Source organism: Brassica napus, chromosome C2, assembly GCF_020379485.1.
Source record: "Brassica napus cultivar Da-Ae chromosome C2, Da-Ae, whole genome shotgun sequence".
Taxonomy (NCBI): Eukaryota; Viridiplantae; Streptophyta; class Magnoliopsida; order Brassicales; family Brassicaceae; genus Brassica; species Brassica napus.
Window position 1 is genome coordinate 4,078,015 of NC_063445.1, and position 22,656 is coordinate 4,100,670.

The 22,656-nt window shown below is 38.0% G+C and overlaps 3 protein-coding genes and 1 pseudogene across 3 annotated transcripts; 2 read left to right on the forward strand and 2 right to left on the reverse strand.

The window, feature by feature from the left end:
• Nucleotides 1-855: 855 nt before the first annotated feature.
• LOC106380733 (chaperonin-like RbcX protein 2, chloroplastic) lies at nucleotides 856-2,610 on the reverse strand. The gene is made up of 5 exons (XM_013820560.3): nucleotides 2,058-2,610; nucleotides 1,902-1,993; nucleotides 1,724-1,781; nucleotides 1,260-1,325; nucleotides 856-1,175 (listed from the first exon to the last, which is right to left on the reverse strand). The coding sequence occupies exons 1-5, from the start codon at nucleotides 2,319-2,321 to the stop codon at nucleotides 1,053-1,055; spliced, it is 603 nt and encodes a 200-aa protein (XP_013676014.1). The 5' UTR covers nucleotides 2,322-2,610; the 3' UTR covers nucleotides 856-1,052.
• An 8,810-nt stretch (nucleotides 2,611-11,420) lies between these two features.
• On the forward strand, nucleotides 11,421-14,623 carry LOC106377778 (annotated as a pseudogene).
• Nucleotides 14,624-17,050: 2,427 nt separating this feature from the next.
• Nucleotides 17,051-18,866, forward strand: LOC106377777 (F-box protein At3g26010). The gene is given in 1 exon segment (XM_048746487.1): nucleotides 17,051-18,866. A coding segment is annotated over 1 exon segment (1,287 nt). The 5' UTR covers nucleotides 17,051-17,283; the 3' UTR covers nucleotides 18,571-18,866.
• A 127-nt stretch (nucleotides 18,867-18,993) lies between these two features.
• LOC106379207 (transmembrane protein 45A-like) lies at nucleotides 18,994-22,187 on the reverse strand. The gene has a single exon (XM_013819215.3). It carries the CDS (start codon nucleotides 20,132-20,134, stop codon nucleotides 19,226-19,228), a length of 909 nt encoding a protein of 302 aa, XP_013674669.2. The 5' UTR covers nucleotides 20,135-22,187; the 3' UTR covers nucleotides 18,994-19,225.
• Between the last annotated feature and the right edge of the window lie 469 nt (nucleotides 22,188-22,656).

The window sequence follows — 22,656 nt, forward strand, 5'->3', positions numbered from 1 at the left end:
GCAGGAAGTTAGCTGATGTTGAGCTCTGCTGGTTTCTGGTTACTCAAGCTTTTCTTGTATCCACTACAACTAGTTTACATATGTTTAATCTTTATCTTATATATTTTTGTTTTTGTCTAGTTTCCAATTCTAAATGGTGAGAAAGAAGAGAAGGTTCAACTCAAGACTCTGAGACAAGACATTCAGACGGTATGCATGTTTTTTCCAGCTATCGTTTCCTTCTATCAACTTTTGGATGAATTCTGCACAAGCTCGATCAAGTGCCCACTATGATCCTCATCATAGCCTCTTATGCGTTGTCTCAGGGTGTAAAAAAGGGTTAAACCAATTGTTTCCTCCGAGTTAAACTGTCAGGAAGTTGTTTCTGTTGTTTTCTTTTTTTCTTAGTGGAATCAAATTGGTAAGGTATAAATGAAACTGCTTCACTGACTTTTAACGCATGTGGTACGTTTGAAGTCAGCTTAAAGTTCATCCTAGTTACTGGCAGATTCGATGATCTAACTTTGTGTTGTATGCTTTCTTTCTCACATCTAAATCAATTTCAGTCTTCAATTTAACAGTTGTCTTGTGGCCCCCTTCCGCCAGTCCTTCGAGTCTGGAGTAAAAGATTTCGTTTCCCTTATTGCATGTGCTTTTTGACTTCATCAAATATATTCAATCCCACAGTTTTGTCAGGCTGAGATAAATCTCAACTGTGACAGTTCTTGCACAACTCCCAAGTGTTCTCAAGTCATGTTCATGTCCAGTGCTATTAGCCTGCTGTAATTATTTGGCTGTAATGTTCATGTTTGGTCAATTAATATGGCATATCAGTGTTAATGCGAGAGGTGTAAGCGTGAGAGATGGCTGAGAAAGTTTACGAGCCCAAGCAGGGTATAGTTTTCTTCCCCCCTTATATATCATAAACAGTACATGCCAAGAAAGAATAGACACATATACACAATGCTCAATGACTGTAATCTTATATGTAAAATCAAACTAAAAGAAACTCAAGGTCCTAAAATTATGAAGCGAGTTGACGAAAGCAAATGGCTGCATTGTGACAGCCTTCTTCAGCCAATTACCTCGGAGCTTGAGTCATCAGAAGGCCATATCACGGTCTCCATGAGGCGTTCACGCATCAACGCCAAGTTCTCATCGGATATATCTTGGTATATCTTCCCATGGTCGCATTTCTACAAGCAACAACAAACTATACAAGATTAGTTTTGAGTCTTTTCTGGTTCACATGGCAAAACCGGAGAGGCGGGAGATTGTACCTTGATCCACTTGCCATACAAGTGGAGCCGCGTGATCATCACTCTTTCCGCAAGCTCCTGATTTTCCTACAAGTAAGTTAAAAGACAAAGCTCTCAGATGAGACAACAAAAGTACTCTTCTGTCTTGCCATGTTGATATATTTTCTATACCAAGCTCTAAACAAGGCTGAATCAAACATAGTATAGCACAACACAGAGTGTGGTTTTATGATAAGAACAAAACCTATGAACTTGCTTATTCTTATTCCAATTCCATAAAGTGAGAAGAACTGTCAACACAAAGGCTGATCCAAACCCTTTTAGTAAAATAATTTGCTGAGGTAAGTCTTGTATATATATACTAGAGTCCTCACTAACTGCTCTATAACCACCCCACCAGAGCTACAATCAGCTACAAACAGTCCTACGCTAGATATAGTAGAGACCTGCTGCTTAACTTATTCAACTAGGCTTTATAGGATTACCTTGCCGAGTTTGCGGAGGAAACGTTTACCATCGGTTGGTCTGTTTGATACGACGTAACTGTTGTAAAACAAAAGCATACACATAAAGATCAGATGCCAAAAAAATGATCACCTAAGTGTTTTTGTTGATGCAATTCATCCTTATAAAGAACTTGGAGAGCAATAAGAAACAACTCACTTATAGAACCAAGTGTACCGGGGAGGATTCATTTCGTAGAGCTGATGAAGAACCGTCCTCACAGCTTTATATGTAAAATAGTTAATAAGTTGCTGCAAAACAAGAAAAGTCAGAGACATAAACATTTTGACTCCTCTCAGAAACAATCATTCTCACCGTTTTGACATCTCCAAAGGTATCATCGTAGTTCCCAGCAACGTCCTCGTTCACAATCAAGAGCTTCCTTTTGCTCCTCCGATTCGCTATCCTCGGTACACGCTTCGAAGAAAGCCTGAAAACAATGCCCGAGCCAGCAAAGGAGCTCCCCAGCTCCAGCTTTCTTGCACTGCCAAGGATCTTCTTCTTGCTCCTCGTGTGAGCATCCTTACATAAACATGAATCCATCACCGATGAGCCAACAACAAACAGGGCACCCACCATTACTCCAAACAAAAAAAGATCAAAACTTTGACTGGGGAAAGCGAACTCCAAGAAATCAAGAACACAGTAGGTGGATCTATGGTGAGAATCAGACCAAGAACAAAACAGAGAAACAGAACAAAACAGAGAGAGAGAACACGAGTTGGGTGTGTAAGATGGAAAATGGCCGTTGAATACTAGCCAGTCAAAATCAGGGACAAGTGCTTTAGATATTTTATTATATTTTTTTAAAATTCTTAAACGCAACAAAGCAAAGGCAAAGTAGAAAACCACCGGGTGGGCTTTCGGGTTCACATGGACACGTTTGTACTTATTGTCTTCTTGTAACTTTGCGTAAATGAGGAACAACACTAAAGTAATGGACAACCTATATAGCACATGGCCATCTCAGAGGAAGAGAGTCGCAATAGCCACGAGTTCGAGCTCAATCTACACGTGAATGGTCTCGAACTAAAAACGTGTTTTTAGTATTATAGTATGTGAATGTGTCAAAAAGACAAGTTTTTCGATCGGATCTATGTGTAATGATTCTACTTGAAATGACCTATGTTGTTAGAATGCACCATCCACTGAGTTATGACATACATGATACAACTAATAGTAGTAGGGAACTTGAACGGCCAGAGTCTTATTTTGGTGGTGATGAACGAACTCGGGAAACATTTAGTCATGTTGTCTAGATACAGACCTTTTTTTTCGTGGAAACGAGTTTTAACATTTGACATTTCGTGGGAACGTATTTGTACAAAGTTGACTGACTAACACTCGACTCCACCGTTATGTGGTGTTGAGTGATTGTTGAGAGTAATCACTCGGTGATTAGCATCACAGCTTCATTCATCATTCCTGGAAGCTGCCCTTTTCAAAAAGAAAACAAAAAGTTCTGTTAGTGCAGGTGCCTCATCTATTTCCTACAACCCAGCCTGGATCACTTGCGAGTTGGCTGGTTTTAAAAGGAGCTAAGGCAATAAACACTCGGAGAAACCAAACCAAAAGCCATAACATTTGATCGAGGCTTGTGAATAGCATTCAAACAAACAGCATTTCAGGTTTATCAGCTACCTATTAAGCTACCAATACGAGCTAAAAGATCAAAAAACGAACCCACTACTTTCAGTTTCAACAGAATGTAGCACATGTACAATCCGAAAAACAGCAATGAGAAAAAGTATAAACTGCTGATGTATCTTCTCTCATTATCTCAAAAGAGATGATCTTTTAGCACCCTTTTCCAAGCTTTTTGCTTTTACCCTTTGTGGTTGGTTTGGTATAAACTTTAAAGGAAAGCCTACAATTACATGATGGTCATTTACAATCCCAAGCACCTAAACAGGTTCAAGTTTAAGATCCACTAAAATTTTGAACCCAGAATCTAATCCATATCATTCTCAAATACATCCTCTAGAACCCTAAACAAAACCCGTAAGCTGCTGCCATCTACGCATCATGGCGTCAATTGATTCGTTATTACCAAAAAGTTCAAATTAGATTACCCATCAAAACTCAATAAAGTTGCCAACTTTGAGATCAATTTCAAAAACCCAGAAGCGCAGCATCCTAAAGAAATCATCTTTACCTGGAGAAAACTCTTCCAAGAACATCCAGAGACGCCGCACGAATGCACAGTCTTGAACTGGTCAATACCAAGCTTCTTGTTGATAAACCCAACCTTGAAGTAGATCGAATCCGTGGGAGGCAGATCGACCTTGATCTCATCGACATCCAACCAAATAAAGAGCCGCTTCACCTGAATGCCCTCGAGCTCGGTGATGGAGCCGTAGCTAATGCGTCCGGACACGGTCTTGTCGTAGCGAACGCGGTAGTCGAATTCGATTTCGCAGGACCTGGCTAAGCGGACGACGAACAGGCCGTCGTCGGAGAGGGTGAAGTTGGTGACTGTTAAACTATAATCTAATCTCTCCTTGATACATTTACATAAGTTAGTTATTTATGTTATTACACAAAGAGTTGTAACTCTTCAAGTTGTGTCCTTTAGTATAAAGAGTTGTGTCTCTTATACTTGTATTGATTCGATCTCTATATAAAGATCAATCATCTGTTGTAAACTTAATTACCGAATCTCAATAATACAAAAAGTATTTTCAGAAAAGTTTATAAGCCTGAAACGTCTATCTTATTCTTTCTCTCGAACTCGTGTGTAACACACTGTGATCGTTGTGTAACACAAGCGGTTGGTAAAAGATTAACATGGTATCAGAGCTTTACGTTTGAGAGGACAAAGGAAAAAGCACTAGTAAGAGAAACACTTGGCGTGGAGAAAAGGAGGCTAGAGGATTTTGTCATACGATTTCGGAATCACTCGAAACGATGAAGAATCAAGTAATCCCCATATTTGATGGAGAGAAGTACGACTTCTGGAGCATCAAGATGACAACCATTCTCAAGACCAGGAAGTTATGGTCTGTGGTTGAAGAAGGCGTAGCAGCCCCACCAGCACAAGTGGATGAAACCCCTGAAACAGCAAGGGCAAGATCGCTTAGAGAAGAAGCGATGATGAACGATACATTGGCTTTGCAAATCTTGCAAACTGCTGTATCGGATCATATATTCTCACGGATTGCAGCAGCATCAACATCCAAAGAGGCGTGGGATGCATTGAAGGAGGAGTATGAAGGCTCTCCTCAAGTTCGTTTGATTAAACTTCAAACATTGCGAAGGGAGTATGAGAATCTGAAGATGTATGAGAATGAAGACATTAAGGTCTTCACAGATAAGATAATTGAATTGGCAAATCAATTAACTTATCATGGTGAACAGAAGTCAGATGTTCAACTCATACAGAAGATACTCATCTCTCTCCCAGCCAAGTTCGATAGCATAGTCAGTGTGTTGGAGCAAACAAGCGATTTGACTTCAACAAAGATGACAGAGTTGATCGGGACCTTGAAGGCTCATGAAGCAAGGCTGGCTGCAAGAGAAGAAAGCACCAGTGAAGGAGCATTCGATGCTCGTGTTAAACACAAAAATTCTGGTGTTACACAAGACAACTCAAAGCGCCAGGGAGGCAAGAAGTGGTGCGGTTTCTGCAAGAGAAACAACCACAATGAGAGCGAGTGTTGGAGGAAACAGAAGAAGGAAGATCCAAAGAAGGATCACAAAAGTAACAAGGAGTGTTACAATTGTGGCAAGTTAGGCCACTTTGCAAATCAGTGCTACTCAAAGAAGAAAGAGAAGGCACATCTGAGTCTCGAAGAAGATTCAAATGAAGATCACATGTTGTTCAGTGCGAGCGAAGCAGCAACAACAGTGATGGAAGATGTCTGGTTAGTAGACAGTGGAGCAACTAATCATATGACAAAGGAGGAGAGTTACTTCTCAAAGCTTGATAGGAGTATCAAGGTTCCAATAAAGATTGGAAATGGAAGCACAGTCATGACAGCCGGTAAAGGAGACATTACCGTCATGACCAAAGGTGGCAAGAAGACCATCAGAAATGTATTCTTGGTTCCGGGTTTGGCAAAAAATTTGTTGAGTGTTCCACAAATTGTTTCAAGCGGATACCGGGTGAGTTTCCAAGAGAAGAGATGCATCATAGATGATGCAAAAGGAAGGAGGATAATGGATATCCCAATGACTCACAAAAGCTATCGAATCAGGATGAGTTCGGCTCAGGTAGAAGAGGCCTTGAGCGCTAGTGAGCAAGGAAAGATGGAGACATGGCACAAGAGACTTGGTCATGTAGGCGACAAAAGGTTGCAACAAATGCAAGACAAAGACTTGGTAAAGGGATTACCAAAGTTTAAAGTCAAGAAGGAAGCATGTGAGGCGTGTAGACTTGGAAAGCAATCACGCAAAAGCTTCCCAAAGGAATCTCAAACTAAGACAAGAGAGAAGCTTGAGATTGTACATACGGATGTATGTGGGCCGATGCAGCACCAGTCTGTTGATGGAAGCCGATACTTTTTGCTATTCTTGGATGATCATACTCACATGTGTTGGGTATACTTCATGAAGCAAAAGTCAGAGACATTCTCACTGTTCAAGAAGTTCAAAGCAATGGTGGAGAAGCAATCGGATTGTACCATCAAGACACTGAGATCAGATGGAGGTGGTGAGTTCACTTCACGAGAATTCAACCGGTTCTGTGAAGAAGAAGGAATCAATAAGCAAGTCACCTTGCCTTATTCACCACAACAAAATGGTGCAGCGGAGCGCATGAATAGACCTTGGTGGAGATGGCTAGATCGATGTTGGCAGAGCAAGACTTACCGCTCAAGTTATGGGCAGAAGCGGTATACACTGCCTCATATCTTCAAAACCGTCTGCCATCAAAGGCAATAGAAGAAGATGTCACTCCTATAGAGAAGTGGTGTGGACACAAGCCAGATGTGTCACACATGAGAATGTTTGGTAGCATATGCTACATACATATCCCAAATCAAAAGAGGAGGAAGCTAGACGTCAAGGCAAAGCGTGGAGTCTTTGTTGGATATAGCAACCAATCCAAAGGCTATAGAGTTCTCATTTTGGAGAATGAGAAGATTGAAGTATCAAGAGATGTCGAGTTTGAAGAAGGAAAGAAGTGGGATTGGAAAAGGCAAGAAGAAGTGAGGAAGACATTGGAGTTGTCTATGGAAGACTCTTACTCGCCTGAGGATCAAACCGAAGGTGCATCCAGTCCTGAGAAACAAACCGAAGGTGCATCCAGTCCTGAGGAACAATTCGGAGGTACTTTCAGTCCTGTTCTTTTTCAAAATGATGATCATGATACTAGTAGTGGAGATGAAGAAACTTCTGAGGCACCAAGGAAGTTCAAGTCCATGGTTGATATCATGGAAAGGGCACCGAGAGTAGAGCTTGATGAAGCGGCTCAAGCTATAGAAGCTTGTCTTCATGCAAATGAAGAACCATACACTTATGATGAAGCGTGTGGTACCAAGGAATGGAGAGAAGCAATGAATGAGGAGATAGCCATGATTGAGAAGAACAAGACGTGGGAACTAGTGGACAAGCCAAAGAAGAAGAATGTGATAAGTGTGAAGTGGATCTACAAGATCAAGACCGATGCAAACGGCAATCACATCAAGCACAAGGCGCGGCTAGTTGCAAGAGGGTTCTCTCAAGAGTATGGTGTTGACTACCTTGAGACGTTTGCTCCTGTCTCAAGACATGATACAATACGAGCCATACTTGCCTATGCGGCTCAGATGAAGTGGCAATTGTATCAGATGGATGTGAAGTCAGCCTTTCTCAATGGCGACCTCAAGGAAGAAGTGTATGTCACACAACCGCCTGGGTATGTGACACACGGGAAGGAACACAAAGTGTTAAGGCTACACAAAGCTTTATATGGTTTAAAGCAAGCCCCAAGGGCATGGTATGGAAGGATAGATTCATACTTTCTTCAAAACGGTTTTGAGAGGAGTATGAATGATGCGGCCTTATACATCAAGAAGCAAGGAGGAGATGTGTTGATCGTGAGTCTATATGTGGATGATATAATCATCACAGGAAGCAACATTCAGAGCATCAACACATTCAAGGAGAACATGAAGAAAGAATTCGAGATGGTGGATCTTGGATTGTTGAACTACTTTCTTGGAATGGAAGTAATTCAAGACAATGGAGGCATATTTCTTTCACAAGAAAAGTATGCAAACAAACTTGTAGACAAGTTTGGGATGCGAGACAGCAAGAGTGTAAGCAACCCACTTACACCACAAGGAAAAGGAGTTGAGGATGACAAGGAGTATGGAGATCCGACTAAGTATAGAAGCATCATTGGAGGGCTTTTGTACTTGTGTGCATCAAGACCTGATGTGATGTATGCAAGCGCCTATCTCTCAAGATACATGTCATCACCTCGCATGAAGCACTACCAAGAAGCCAAGAGGGTGTTAAGATATGTCAAAGGAACATCAAACTTTGGAGTGTACTTCACAAGCGTGAAAGAACCAAGACTTCTAGGCTACACAGACAGCGATTGGGGTGGTTCTAAGGAAGACAAGAAAAGCACTTCAGGTTATGTGTTTACTCTTGGATCAGCCATGTTCTGTTGGCAGTCAAGCAAGCAACAAACAGTGGCGCAATCAACAGCTGAAGCGGAGTACATAGCCGTGTGTGCAGCAGCAAATCAAGCAGTGTGGTTACAAAGACTATTTGAAGACTTTGGTCAGAAGTTTGAAGGAGGCATTCCGATCTTATGTGACAACAAATCAGCAATAGCAATTGGGAAGAATCCGGTGCAACACAGAAGGACGAAGCACATAGAGATCAAGTACCATTTCGTGAGGGAAGCTGAGCAAAAGGGAATCATTGAACTGAAGTATTGCAAAGGGGATGATCAACTCGCAGACATTCTCACAAAGGCATTGGGCGGTTCAAGATTTGAAGATCTAAGGAAGCAGCTTGGAGTCAAGTCGAGATATGATTAAGGAGGAGTGTTAAACTATAATCTAATCTCTCCTTGATACATTTACATAAGTTAGTTATTTATGTTATTACACAAAGAGTTGTAACTCTTCAAGTTGTGTCCTTTAGTATAAAGAGTTGTGTCTCTTATACTTGTATTGATTCGATCTCTATATAAAGATCAATCATCTGTTGTAAACTTAATTACCGAATCTCAATAATACAAAAAGTATTTTCAGAAAAGTTTATAAGCCTGAAACGTCTATCTTATTCTTTCTCTCGAACTCGTGTGTAACACACTGTGATCGTTGTGTAACACAAGCGGTTGGTAAAAGATTAACAGTGACGGAGTCCGGCAAGAGGCCGCTCGGGAGGCCGTATTTGGGGAGGAGGTCGTAGACGGTGGAGAGGGAGAGGGTCGTTGTGGTGAGGAGGGTGAGAGAGAGGAGGAAGAGGGTTGAGAAAGAGAAGCGGTGGAGGGCCATGCTTTGTTGGAGGATTAGAGAAGAAGAAGGAGAGAGAGACTTCCGGAGATTTTGATGGGCTCTTCTCCCTTTGTTGATTGTTGCCACGCAAATCCAACAATATTCAACTCAATCAAAAGTTTAGTTTTTAATGTTTTCAAACATTTAAAACTATATTAAATTTTAACCATAAATATATTTTTATCACTGATTTTCCAATAAAATCAAATTAATAATATTTTTTATCACCGATTTTCAGTAAAATCAAATTGATAATATTCAATAAGTGTAATATTTTATAATGTATATTATTAAATAATAAAAACGTTAAAAATTAAAATATTTATAGAGTGAATTCGTTGAATATTCAAAAAAGAGTGAAAAATGAATAATATAGCTACGCAACTGTAATAATCAGATGATGGGGACAATGAGCATGATAAACTAAATCCAAAAATCCAACTAAATCTGATTTGATAAAAATAAATTTGAACCGGATTGAATTCGATATAAATACCGAATGAGTCTTGTTATACGGTATTTTGGTGGCTGTGGATTTTATCCGGTCGAATGAATATCCGAAAAAACTCTAAAAATTCAAAACTTCAAAAAGAAACTCATATCAAACCCGAACTCACTTCCAAATAAGTATCCAAAATATTATTAAGTATCTAACTTAAATATTTATTATTTAATTAATCAACTCAAATTCTTAGTTCATTTTTATTTTGGTATTTGGTCAAAATTTAAATTTTCACGTGTTAACAACAACCTTTGAAATTCAATTATGAATAAGTTTGATTTTTAAGTTTAAACATTACTGCTTTATTTTGAAAATTAAATAATGCTTCATACTTTTGCTAATTGTTAGTTTTAACTTGTTTATGTTTTTTTTCCTCTTAACGACTACTTTTTCCACCAAATTTTTTGTTGGTGACAATTGTTAAACTTGCCAAGTTTGTGAACTAAATATCTATTTTTGAACCGCAAACAAGTATGCGAGTAACCAAAACTCGATGTAGAACTGAACCCAAAGTTAAAACGGGTTCAACTAATTAGTTTTTGATGTTTCAAACCGAACTTGAACGAAATTCGAACCGGACTTTAAAACTATCGAATAGGATCAAATTTCATGCCTCCAAAAGACCGAAATCCGACTGAACTCGAACCAAATCCGACTGGACACTCAAACGCCCATGCCTATATATTCTCTAATGTATGCATCATTTTAATCTACTATACTTCATTTGTTTGAACTTCAGAACAAGAAGAGTATAAATCTTTGGATTAAAACAGTGTTTTGAAATTTGAAAATTCTTTATATGTAAAGAAGAAGTCTGTATATATACTTATCATATGCATTCATTCTAATCTAGAAAACAAACCCTTCTCTGAAAAACAGCTTCAAACATCACTACTTCTGCCACCGGGCCGGGGCTCAAATGTTAATTTTAGTTGGGTTCATCGTGGGTATGTGGATCTGTATCATTAAGAGCATGTGCAACGCTAGATTTTAGCTAATCCTTAGCGTGAATCCTTAGTGTTTTAGGATTAAAAAAACATTAAAAAAACGGGAAAGCTAAGGATGAATCCTTAATTAAAGAGAAGAAGGACCAGGTCCTTAATGTGCTGGCGTAAGGGAATTGGTTCGGGACTGGACCAAGTGAGAGGTTTTTTTTTCTGTATTTCTTTTGTATTTCCATGTTGGAGAGTCATGCGTTGTCTGTTTCTAACCATGATTCATAAACCTGATTAGTATTCTTTTTTTTTTTAACTCTAACCATGATCCATAAACCTGATTAATAATTTTTTTTTAACTCTAACCATGATTCATAATATTTGGAACAACTTTGGTAATGATGAAGATGTTTAATTATTGTATGTTTACATTTAATCATTCAATAAATGAAAATTTTTAATTTAAAATTTAATAATTTTTAATTTATAAGATTTTATTCAAAAAAAAAAATATATATATATATATATCTAAGGACTCCATGTTGGATCACACCATTGGACCTACAATTATGATTAGAATCCTTAACTATTCAAAAAAAAAATATCATTATTATATTGCTAAGGATTCCAATGGTGGGTAACACCATTGGAGTTGCTCTAAGGGGCTACTTGTGTAATATACGAAACCCTAGTCTTTTTTTTTATTGAAAGCAAAAACTACTTAGCGAACAAATAAAACCTCGCGCGCTAGTTAAACCACGAAACCCTAGTCTTTTCTTTTTTGCGGAGACTAGTTTCAATGGCAATGGAAACACAAACACATCTCATAGAAGCCATGTTGACGGAGGTTCTAGCGAGACTGCCCTTGAGAAGCATCGCGAGGTTCAAAACGGTGTGCAAAACGTGGAAAACGACACTCGAATCTACGTACTTCCGTCGTCTCTTCGTGTCTGCTCACCGAAACTCCTCTTCCTCATGGTCACTAGTGTTTGTATCAAAAGAAATCATAGGGTTCCATGGATGCGAGACATGGGATCTTCCAAAATCTCCAGCTTCTTTCATCCCACCGTCTCTTAAACGCTTTATTTTCGGTTATCTCAGCTACGCGGCTTCTTCCACTACAAGAAAACGTTGTGTACTCCGACAAAAAACTTCCGACAACATGAATTGTCACAAAAGTTTCGATGGTGTAGCGAGAATTTACCGAGAAAGGCGAAAATTCATCGGAAAGTCGTCAATATTTTCCGACAAACCCGTTTTCTCAGTATCTTCTCGGAAAATCTTGTCGGAATTTTCCCAGAACCATGCATTATCGGTAATTATTCGGAAAGCTCGTCGGAAGATGCTTGAAAATTTCCGACAAACCCGGTTTCTCAGTATCTTATCTGAAAAACTTGTCGGGATTTTCCGAGAACCTTGCATTCTCGGAAATTTGTAGGAAAACTCGTCGGAAGATGCTTGGATTGTTCCGACAACACATAATCTCATAAAATCCTCGGTAAATTTGTCGGAATAATCTCGGATTATACCGACATATGAGCTTTCTCGGTAGTTGGATGAGATATCATCGGAAAATTGACAGTTCTAAAAGTAAGTTATATTTGTCGTCGTTTTATCTTGGTCGGGTGAATCTGCAGAGCAATGGTCGTCGGAAGTTTCAGAGCAATGGTCATCGGGACTTTCAAAGCAATTTAGTAAAAAAGATACATAAAGAAATAAAAGATACAATACATAATTATAATATTTCCCAATAAAGAAATAATATTTCTAGTCCACGAAAGTCCATATCCACTTAATGTGCGTGTATATTAATATTCTTATTTATTTATTTTTCTATCTCAGTCTTTATTTTCCTTTCTTCTACCCTGTCATTTTCTCCTTCCTCTCCAGATCTGCTTTTTTTTTTAGCAACTCTCCAGATCTGCATCTAAAATCCTATCTCCGCTATCCTTTTATTCTCTTAATTATTTTCGATTTTCATCATTCAATTTATTCTCTTCGTTTCCTCATTATTCCTTCTTGCATGGTCTCTTTCTTTTCATTTCTGTCAGATCTCCGTTTTTTTGAAAAAAATACCAAAAGATTCCTTACATCACCACCGCTTGAACTGCTTACGCCGCCATCATCACAACTCCTTCGACTGCTGTTGCCGCTCACCCACCTACGCCATCATCGTAACTCCTTCCACTGCTGTTGCTGCTCACACTCCACCATCACGGCCACTTCGTGCATTACACCAACATCATCACACTCCACCATCACGGCCACCGTCAACGCCGCAGTCTACACCGCCACCGCCGCACCGTAAACTAGCCCGCCTGAAGTTCTTCCATTGCCGTTACTGTTTCTTTTTATTTTAGTTTTTAGAACTTTTGTATTTAATTTCTTTATTGCTAATGAATTTTTGATAAATATCATATTATTTTAAATTTCTTTTATTTCATTTTTGTTTTTTTAATTCAAAATATTAAATTGTCGGAAGTTTATAGGAATATGTTTCTCGGAACTATAACGGGACGTTTCGACCAACTTCCAACGAATGCTTCCGAAGATATTTTTTATCGGAATTTATCGACTACTTTCCGACAAATGGTATTTACCGAGAGCCAAACTCCGACTAAAGTTGGATTGTCGAAAAATAGTGGGAAATACCCATTACCGACTAACTACCGATGAATACTACCGTCGGAGTGTGAGCTTTATTCTTGTAGTGTTCTAGTGGATTGGTTTTGCTTAAAGACAGCTCCTACTCAAATGAATCTTACTGCTACGTGGGCAATCCAGTTTTAAAACAGTGGATTCGAATCCCACCAGCCCCAAGTTACTCCGTTGTGTTAGGTTTGGTTACTCGATTGGACGAGGATGGTGTCGTTTCCAGCTTCAAAGTGATTAGGATAGATTCGGTCCAATCTACGAATAATGATCTCGCCTGTATTTGGAGAGTGTTTATTTATTCCTCCGAGATAGGGATTTGGAGTTTCAAGAAAATTTACAGTCCGCACCATATCCAAAACATGTATTATTATATTACTCTGAATGGCACGATTTACATTAGCTGTGTGAGTGTGCATGGAGTAGTACTCTTATCTCATGATTTCTATTCTGAATCCAATGAGTTCCGGGTTGTGAAATTACCTGAATATCAGAGTGACAAGAAGGGCATCAGAAGATCCTTGACTACCTCCGGAGGCTTCATCATGTATGTCACAGCATTTTATCAAACGGAAGATGATGTTTTGAAGATTTGGAGGTTATGATGAATCTTGGAAACTTTTGTGGGTAATCAAGCTCCCGAGTATCAGTGTTTATGTACCCATGGCAATGCATCCATTTGATATAGGCACTGTTTATCTATGTAGTCATCATGATCGTCATTTGGTGTCATGTAACTTGCGTACACTAAACTATACAATCCTCAAGGATGGATGTCAAGATTGTTTCATTGACCAGTCTGTTTGTGACAGCTTTGTGAATGGGGTATCTGATCCAAGATCATCTTCATATTGGTGGAATGGAGTTTCAGTCAAGTTCTTACCATTAGTTCTCCCGCGGTGGATGGGTTCGGTGCCTTGTCCTCCCCAAGCTGAGATGATAGATACAGTTTCACTACTTTCTTATATGACTTCAACGGAGAGAACAATGAAAAAGGAAAAATCGCAACGACAATGATTTTTAGATGTAGTGGTATGAATGTGGTTTACTTTTCCTTGTTTGTGTTTAAGATATTAATATTGTGTCTAAGATATTTAGAAATAATATAAAATGTTTTAGGAAATTTTGACGGCCACAAGCCTAGTGAACTTTTGACTGCCATGAGAATGATAGAAGAATGGAAGGTGGATTTTGAATTACCAAGCACAAACAAACAAGTGTGTTTCTCTTACCGCAAGAAGGTTAACAACAGGATCATATAATGCAATCTTATAAAGTTACAGGTGGTCTGAGTTGGTTAGTTCTAAAAATTAATTTAGACAGTGTTTAGGTGTCCCTCTAGACCGCAAATCGTTCATAAGTAAAACGATATGCGTCTGCCTAAAACACTAATTCTGAAAAATGTCTGATACACCCTTAATTAATATTTCTTGAACATTTGTTAGAAGAATTTTTTGAATCTAAAAAAAATAAGAAAGTAGTTAATCACTTATTGAATTAGGCATGAGCGTTTTTACCTCAACTCGAAGTACCTACATAAATCTGAACCGAAAAAATCAAAACTGGATTCGAACTGTTATACAAAATTATCCGAACGAGATTTATGAGCTTAGTACTTTGGAATTTGGTTATAATCCGAACCAAACCAAAATCCAAACTAGGATCCGAAAATATCCGAAATTAGTTACTTGTGTTAATGTTTTTAAATAGGTTAAGATGATTTAGATATTTTAGAGTATTCAAAATATTTTTGCAGTTTGTTTTATTTGTTATTTTGAATACTTTTTAGTTAATTTAGATAGTTTAACTAATTTTTAATTAGATTTGTGAATAATTTTTATATTTTGAATTTTTATTTCAATTTTTGAGGTTTGAAAATATATTTTTGGACGATTTCAAACATTGGTTACAATCCCAACCGAACCCGGAATGAGCCGAACCGAATCCAACCTAATATTTAGTAAAAGCTCAACGAGACTTATGAACATAATACCGAAAACTCAAAAATCCGAATCAACCGAACCGAAACCGACGGACCTCCCGAACGCTCAGGCCTATATTGAATAAATAAGATTTTCTTCAACTGTATATAATAGATTACAACGATTTTCTTCAACTGTATATAATAGATTACGACATGTTCATATCTATACAACACATTACATACAGTAGAACCTCTATAAATTAATAATTTTAGGACTTTGAAATTTTATTAATTTATAGAGATATTAATTTACAAAAAAAATTATCTAAAATTATTATTTTAAGATATATTTATTCTAAGATAAGAACAATATTTGATTTTAGTTTATAGACATTAATTGTTATTTTTTGAAATTTGACATTTATGTTAATTTTATTATATTATTTGGTGTATATAATATAAATTGCATATAACTTAAATGTGGATTTAGATATAATATTACTAAATCTCATTAAAAATATATTAAGTGCTAAGAAATTTAAAGATAATTCTATTGTGAATATAAAACAAACAATATAATAATATGTTCTTACTTATATAAAATATGTATACATATAAATTATTAATTTATAATTTTAATGAGACTATATATTTACATAGAATTTTCTAAAATATTATTAATTTATTATTTTATCGATTTGGGTCAAATTTTGAACTGGTCCAAATTGAGACCGATAAATTTTATTAATTTATAGAAATTAGTAATTTATCGAATATTAATTTATAGATGTTCTACTACTGTATATGGATTGTCTCCCATCTGAGTAAAAAATATCTATATTCAATCACATGATCAAGCTCTCTGAATTGGAAAACGAAAACATCATGAGAAGTTAATAGTTATCTGTGGCCATGATTTCTCAAGCTAGTGACTTAACTCCATTTCGTGACTCGGAATCATGAACTTCAACCATGGTCATCATGATCTCCATGTCTTTGGATTCGTTTGTTTGATTCTTAAGTTTAAACAATATTGCTTTATTTTGCATTTTAAACAATGCGTCATACTTTTATAGAGTTGCTAATGTTGCTAGTTTTAATTTTTAACTTGTTTATGTTTTCTTTTCTCTTAACGACTACTTTTTCCACTAATTTTTTTGTCGGTGACAATTATTAAAATTGCCAAATTTGTGAATTAAAATGTCTACTTTTGAATCGCAAACAAGTATTTGGATAACCAAAATCCGATATAGAAACAAACCCTAACTAAAAATGGGTTCAACGAAGTTTATGATATATTAATATATCTGAATAGAACCTTAGTAAACTTGAACAAATATCGGACCGGACTTTAAGAATATCCGAATGAGGTCAAATTTCATGCCTCCAAAAGACAGAAATCCGATTGAACCAGAACCAAATCCGATTGGACATCCAAACACCCATGACTATATATTCTCTAAATGTATGCATCATTTTAATCTACTATACTTCATTTGTTTGAACTTCAGAACAAGAAGAGTATAAATCTTTGGATTAAAAAAAAAGGAAGTCTGTATATATACTTATCACATGCATTCATTGTAATCAAGAAAACAAACCCTTATCTAAAAAAAACAGCTTCAAACATCACTACTTCTACCACCGGGGCTTAAATGTTCATTTTAGTTGGGTTTATCGTGGTATGTGGATTGGTATCATTAAGAGCATCTTTAACCCTAAACCCCACGTTGGGGTTCTTTTTTTTTTTTTTATCTGATTAAAAAAAAAAATTTAAAAAGAGAACTAATCGCGGCGGCCGTCATGTGTCAGTGGAATCCACAAACAGTACGAGAAACGAAGAAAGAGAGTGCCTTATTTTTGCATACGGAAGGGACGGTGGTTTATGTTTTGGTGGGGCCATGCACTATTTTTTGGGTAGAAACCCCCATTACATACGGGATAAAGATGCTCTGAGGGGCTACTTGTGTAAATACTTGGCCTTCTTGACTTTTTTTTTTTTATTGAAAGCGAAAACTTAGCGAACAAATAAAACGTCGCTAGTTAAACCACGAAACCCTAGTCTTTTTTTTTTTGCGAGTGACTATTTTCAATGGCTTTGGAAACACCAAAATGTCCCATAGAAGCCATGTTGACGGAGATTCTAGTGAGGCTGCCCTTGAGAAGCATCGCTAGGTTCAAAACGGTGTGCAAAACGTGGAAAACAACACTCGAATCTACGTACTTCCGTCGTCTCTTCGTGTCTGTTCACCGAAACTCCTCTTCCTCGTGGTCACTATTACTGTGTGGCACAAAAGAAATCATAGGGTTCCATGGATGCGAGACATGGGATCTTCCTAAATCTCCAGCTTATTTCATCCCACCGTCTCTTAAACAGTCCTACTCGGCTTATTTCAGCTACGCGGCTTCTTCTAGTGGATTGGTTTTGATTAATGACAGCTCCTACTCGGATGAATCTTACTGCTACGTGGGCAATCCAGTTTTAAAACAGTGGATTCGAATCCCACCAGCTCCAAGTTACTCCATTGTGTTAGGTTTGGTTACTCGAGTGGACGAGGATGGTGTCCTTTCCAGCTTCAAAGTGATTAGGTTAGCTTCGGTCCAATCTACGAATAATGATCTCGCCTGTATTTGGAGAGTGTTTATTTATTCCTCGGAGATAGGGATTTGGAGTTTCAAGGAAATTTACTGTCCGCACCATATCCAAAACATGTATTATTATATTACTCTGAATGGCACGATTTACATTAGCTGTGTGAGTGTGCATGGAGTAGTACTCTTATCTCATGATTTCTATTCTGAATCCAATGAGTTCCGGGTTGTGAAATTACCTGAATATCAGAGTGACAAGAAGGGCTTCACAAGATCCTTGACTACCTCCTGAGGCTTCATCATGTATGTCACAGCATTTTATCAAGCGGAAGATGATGTTTTGAAGATTTGGAGGTTGAACGATGATGATGAATCTTGGGAACTTTTGTGGGTAATCAAGCTCCCGAGTAACCGTGTTTATGTACCCGTGGCAATGCATCCATTTGATATAGGCACTCTTTATCTATGTAGTCATCATGATCATCATTTGGTGTCATGTAACTTGCGGACACTAAACTATACAATCCTCAAGGATGGATATCAAGATTGTTTCATTGACCAGTCTGTTTGTGACAGCTTTGTGAATGGGGTATCTGATCCAAGATCATCTTCATATTGGTGGAATGGAGTTTCAGTCAAGTTCTTACCATTGGTTCTCCCGCGGTGGATGGGTTCGGTGCCTTGTCCTCCCCAAGCTGAGATGATAGATACAGTTTCACTACTTTCTTATACGACTTCAACGGAGAGAACAATGAAAAGGAAAAATCGCAACGACAATGATTTTTAGATGTAGTGGTATGAATGTGGTTTACTTTTCCTTGTTTGTGTTTAAGATATTAATATTGTGTCTAAGATATTTAGAAATTAATATAAAATGTTTTAGGGAACTTTGACGACCACAAGCCTAGTGAACTTTTGACTGCCATAAGAATGATAGAAGAATGGAAGGTGGATTATGAGTTACCAAGCACAAACAAACAAGTTTGTTTCTCTCACCACAAGAAACTTGAAAACAAGAGATATAATGCAATCTTATAAAGTTACGGTGGTCTGAAATATTAGTTAGTGTTCTAAATATCGATTAGACAGGTCCGCCTACATCGCGAATCATTCATAAGTAAAACGATTTTTATAAATCGTGTAGACGGTGCCTATGTGTCTGCCTAAAACACTAATCCCGAAAAACGCCTAACCACTCTCTTAATATTTCTTGAACATTGGTTATTAGACTTTTTGAATCGGAAAGAATATAAGAAAGTAGTATATAAGATTTTCAAGTGTATATAATAGATTACGGCACATTCATCTATGTACAACACACTACATATATGGATTGTCTTCCATCTGAATACAGAATACGTCTATATTCACATGATCAAACTCTCTGAATCAGAATACGAAAACATCATCAGAAGTTAATAGTTTTCTGTGGCAATGACTTCTCAAGCTAGTGACTTAACTCCATTTCGTGACTTAGTATCATGAACTTCAACCATGGTCATCATGATCTCAGTGTCTTTGGATTCCTTTGTTCGAAGCTCAGAATATTCAATTTTCTCACCATAGATCCTTTGCAAGAAAATATAAAACCACATTGCAAAGATGGTCACACCCACCAGAAACAAACTAAACTGGATATTAACCAATGATAATGCTCTATGAAGTCCTTTCACGCTAGAGCATCTAATGGTATGTTTACCCTCTTCAATGTGAAGAAAGCAATCCTTGGGAACCAAACTTGGCGTCCAAAGCATGCAAGCCATTGACATAAGCCATATTCCTTGGAAAGAAATACTAAGTGACCGAACAAAACTCACCAAGAAGCTACTCGGTAAGGCGATACCCAAGAGTGTTGTCACCAAAGAGACAAAAACCACGAGCTGTAGCAACAAATGGTAGTGGCCCTCGACGCCCGTGTGGTCAGCCGAGTGGAAATGGAAGAGAAAGAGTTGTTGGGCGAATGCGAGGGCCCCGATCAAGTTGATGAGGTCCCTATGAGCCACTGGTCTTGTTTTGTCAAAGATGATGGCAAAAGCGGCATATGTGATGAAGGTGATGGAGATGCAAGAGTGTTCAAAGTTATGGAGATGGTTTGATGGGATAGTTCCGTCATTGGGATCAAATGGTTGGTGGTTCTTTTGGCCAAGGAAGAGTTCCACGGAAATGGAAAGTGAGGAGGCTATAATGATCACGAGAGGCTCTAAATATCTTGGTTTGGAAAGGGGAAACCATGTACATGATACGTATGATTTTGGATGTAGAGAAAATAGTTTGATGTGGTTAAAGAGGTGCCATAGACCAAGTGAAAAGAAGAAAAATCCTGGTACGATGTGACCCACCAATGTTCCCATGTTGAACCTTTGAAGGTTCAGATTATGGAGGGTTAAAAATATAACTTGGGGGAAAGATGCATGAACTGAAGTTGAGTATAATAACAGTTGAATGAGCAAAGATCTTGATTTTACTTCAAGAATTATGATGCTTTGTGTATAGTCTAGTCATTGTATGTGTAAGGCAAGTGAGGAGACACGATTGGATTTGAATATTTTTATAAAGTCGATCTCAAGTAACTTGTAAGTATAAGCTTACAACCTTACGTGTGTGTTTTACGTTATCATATTTTATCGGTTTTCGTAATTGTGCTTAGGCTATTTGGAGGTCTCATTTCTAATACACTCCCGTACGTTAGGCTTATCACGCAACACAACTTAAGAGAAATAGGAACCGATATGGTTGCAGAAGCGAAAGCCACATTATGTTTGATCTATAATTTCTTTAAAATATAAAAATGAAAATGAACACATGCATAAAAACTATTGCTTGTAAATTGTATAAACTTTAAGAAATAAAAAATGTATTATTTTTCAAGCATTCCTTTTGTTTTTCAATTAAAACGTTCGTTTTTTTTTTGCACCAATGTCTTCATTACTAAATTTAAACGATTACAAGACTATTAGCAACATCGTACAAACCACGATGTGCGAAAACTGCGACATAAAGTTCAAGGGTAAACAAGGATAGAGACACAAATTTCGAAAAGTTTGATAAAACATTATGAAAGGTACAGAAATTGCCACTTGTGATCCAATCTAATAAAAGCTCAAACCACATCTCCAAATCTTCAAATAACAAACGATTAGTCACAATATCAAGTGACGTCGCAACACCATCCGAAACCTCAACTCTCATCTGAACAAGAGTTGTTGCATCTACCGGCTCCAAGTGAACCTTCACATAAGATAGCAAACGGCTAGGAAATTGGTAAGTTTTCCCGGTTTTGGTTACCGGGGTAAGGTCACCTCTTACAAAGAGGAATTTTGATGGAATAATTCTCTCCTGTGAAAAGGAGGATGTGGAGAAAGATCTCTCTCGACCCGAGTGAGAGGAAGTTTGAATAAACTTTTCCATGGTGGTTAAGTTTAACAGGTTGACTAAAGCAAGCTTACTATGAATCAATGGAGTGCTTGAGCTTGTAGTTGTAAAAGCAATCACTGAAAGTATGAGCACTTCTTTCTCTGGCCAAAACCCAGCATAAATATCAAGAAAAATCGAAAGTGCTCCTCTGTTGCCTCCGAGGTGATAAACAAATGGCAGGCCAGTCTAAGATACTATTCTTATGAAGCTTTGGACCTCCGCGAAAACATATACAGATCCCTACCTGAGTTGTTGGAGCTGGCAGGGAAGACAACAACACAAACTGTAATCTTTTATCACCAAGGGAGGTTTGAAGAACCAGTCACATCGCCTAGCCTGAGTGGACTCCGTGTAGAGCAGCAGTATACGGCGGTGGATTTGTAGCTCAACCATCGGATTCTTAGTAGCCGGAATATTTTCGCAGTATTGCACATACTCTTTAACAGGTTTGACTAGCAAAGGGAGAGGAACCGCCTGGGAGATGCTTTGTTTATGCCATGACCAGATGGAACAGATGTTCCCCATAGGGAGAGTATGCTTCACCCATAAAGACGACAGACAAGGTAGGATGCTTTTTTGAAAGGTTCATCGGGGCTTAAACCCGAGATGCAGTGAGAGGCGGTGGATGAGAAAGCTAGTGAATTCAGCAGCGAGATAAAGACAAGTCACAGAGATAGCACCACCGAGAAAGACATATCCAAGGAGCTGCTTCTCCGCCGCGAGCACATAAAGCCACTACGCCTTAGATTGCTCAGCAAAAAGAAAAGGAACAGACTAAAAAAGAGAGAGAGACGGTAGAAGAGCAGAGAGACAAAGAGGGAACAGAGGTGAGGTGAAGAGTCCCGACGCCGGCGAGCTTGAGCATCACCGGCGCCAGAAAATGGTGACATAGGGGTTGCCTCGATAATGGTGTCTGAGAGGAGCGGCTAGGGCAAATCAATTAAAACGTTCGTTAAAGAAAATATTTACTCATCTCTTATGAGTAATGGATACAAATGCCATATCATTGTACGTCGTAGAAAAATAACTGCAGGTGGCTAAAACGGACTAAAAACTTGGTAACGACACGATGAAAGAAAATAATTGACTTGAAGTAAAGTAGGTATATATCGCAATGAAATATTTACCCTCAGAGACACAAGTTGAGTTTACAATATCACTAAAAGACACATTGTTTACTGAGCACACTTTATCATGTTAGTTTTACTAAGATGACCCTCAACCAAGTGACATCTTCAAGTAACTAGACATCCCATCCTACTAACCAAACTCGTTACCCAACCCAACTAACCAAAGAGATTCCTAACCAAAACCGAAATCTGATTTTTATCTTTTTACAAATTGATAACTTTTTTAACTTTTTTACAAAACCTTATCTCTTCTTCTTTCTTCACAAATCCATCGCCGGTGAGATGAACCCTAATTTCTTTCTCCCCGATTGTTTCTAGATCCAGAAATC

Coding starts and splice junctions, on each gene's coding strand:
- LOC106380733 (XM_013820560.3), bottom strand. CDS start 2,321: ATGGTGGGTGCCCTGTTTGTTGTTGGCTCATCGGTGATGGATTCATGT. Junction 1,782..1,901: donor CGGTACACTTGGTTCTATAA/GTGAGTTGTTTC, acceptor GTTTTACAACAG/TTACGTCGTATCAAACAGAC. Junction 1,326..1,723: donor TCCTCCGCAAACTCGGCAAG/GTAATCCTATAA, acceptor ACTTACTTGTAG/GAAAATCAGGAGCTTGCGGA.
- LOC106379207 (XM_013819215.3), bottom strand. CDS start 20,134: ATGGGAACATTGGTGGGTCACATCGTACCAGGATTTTTCTTCTTTTCA.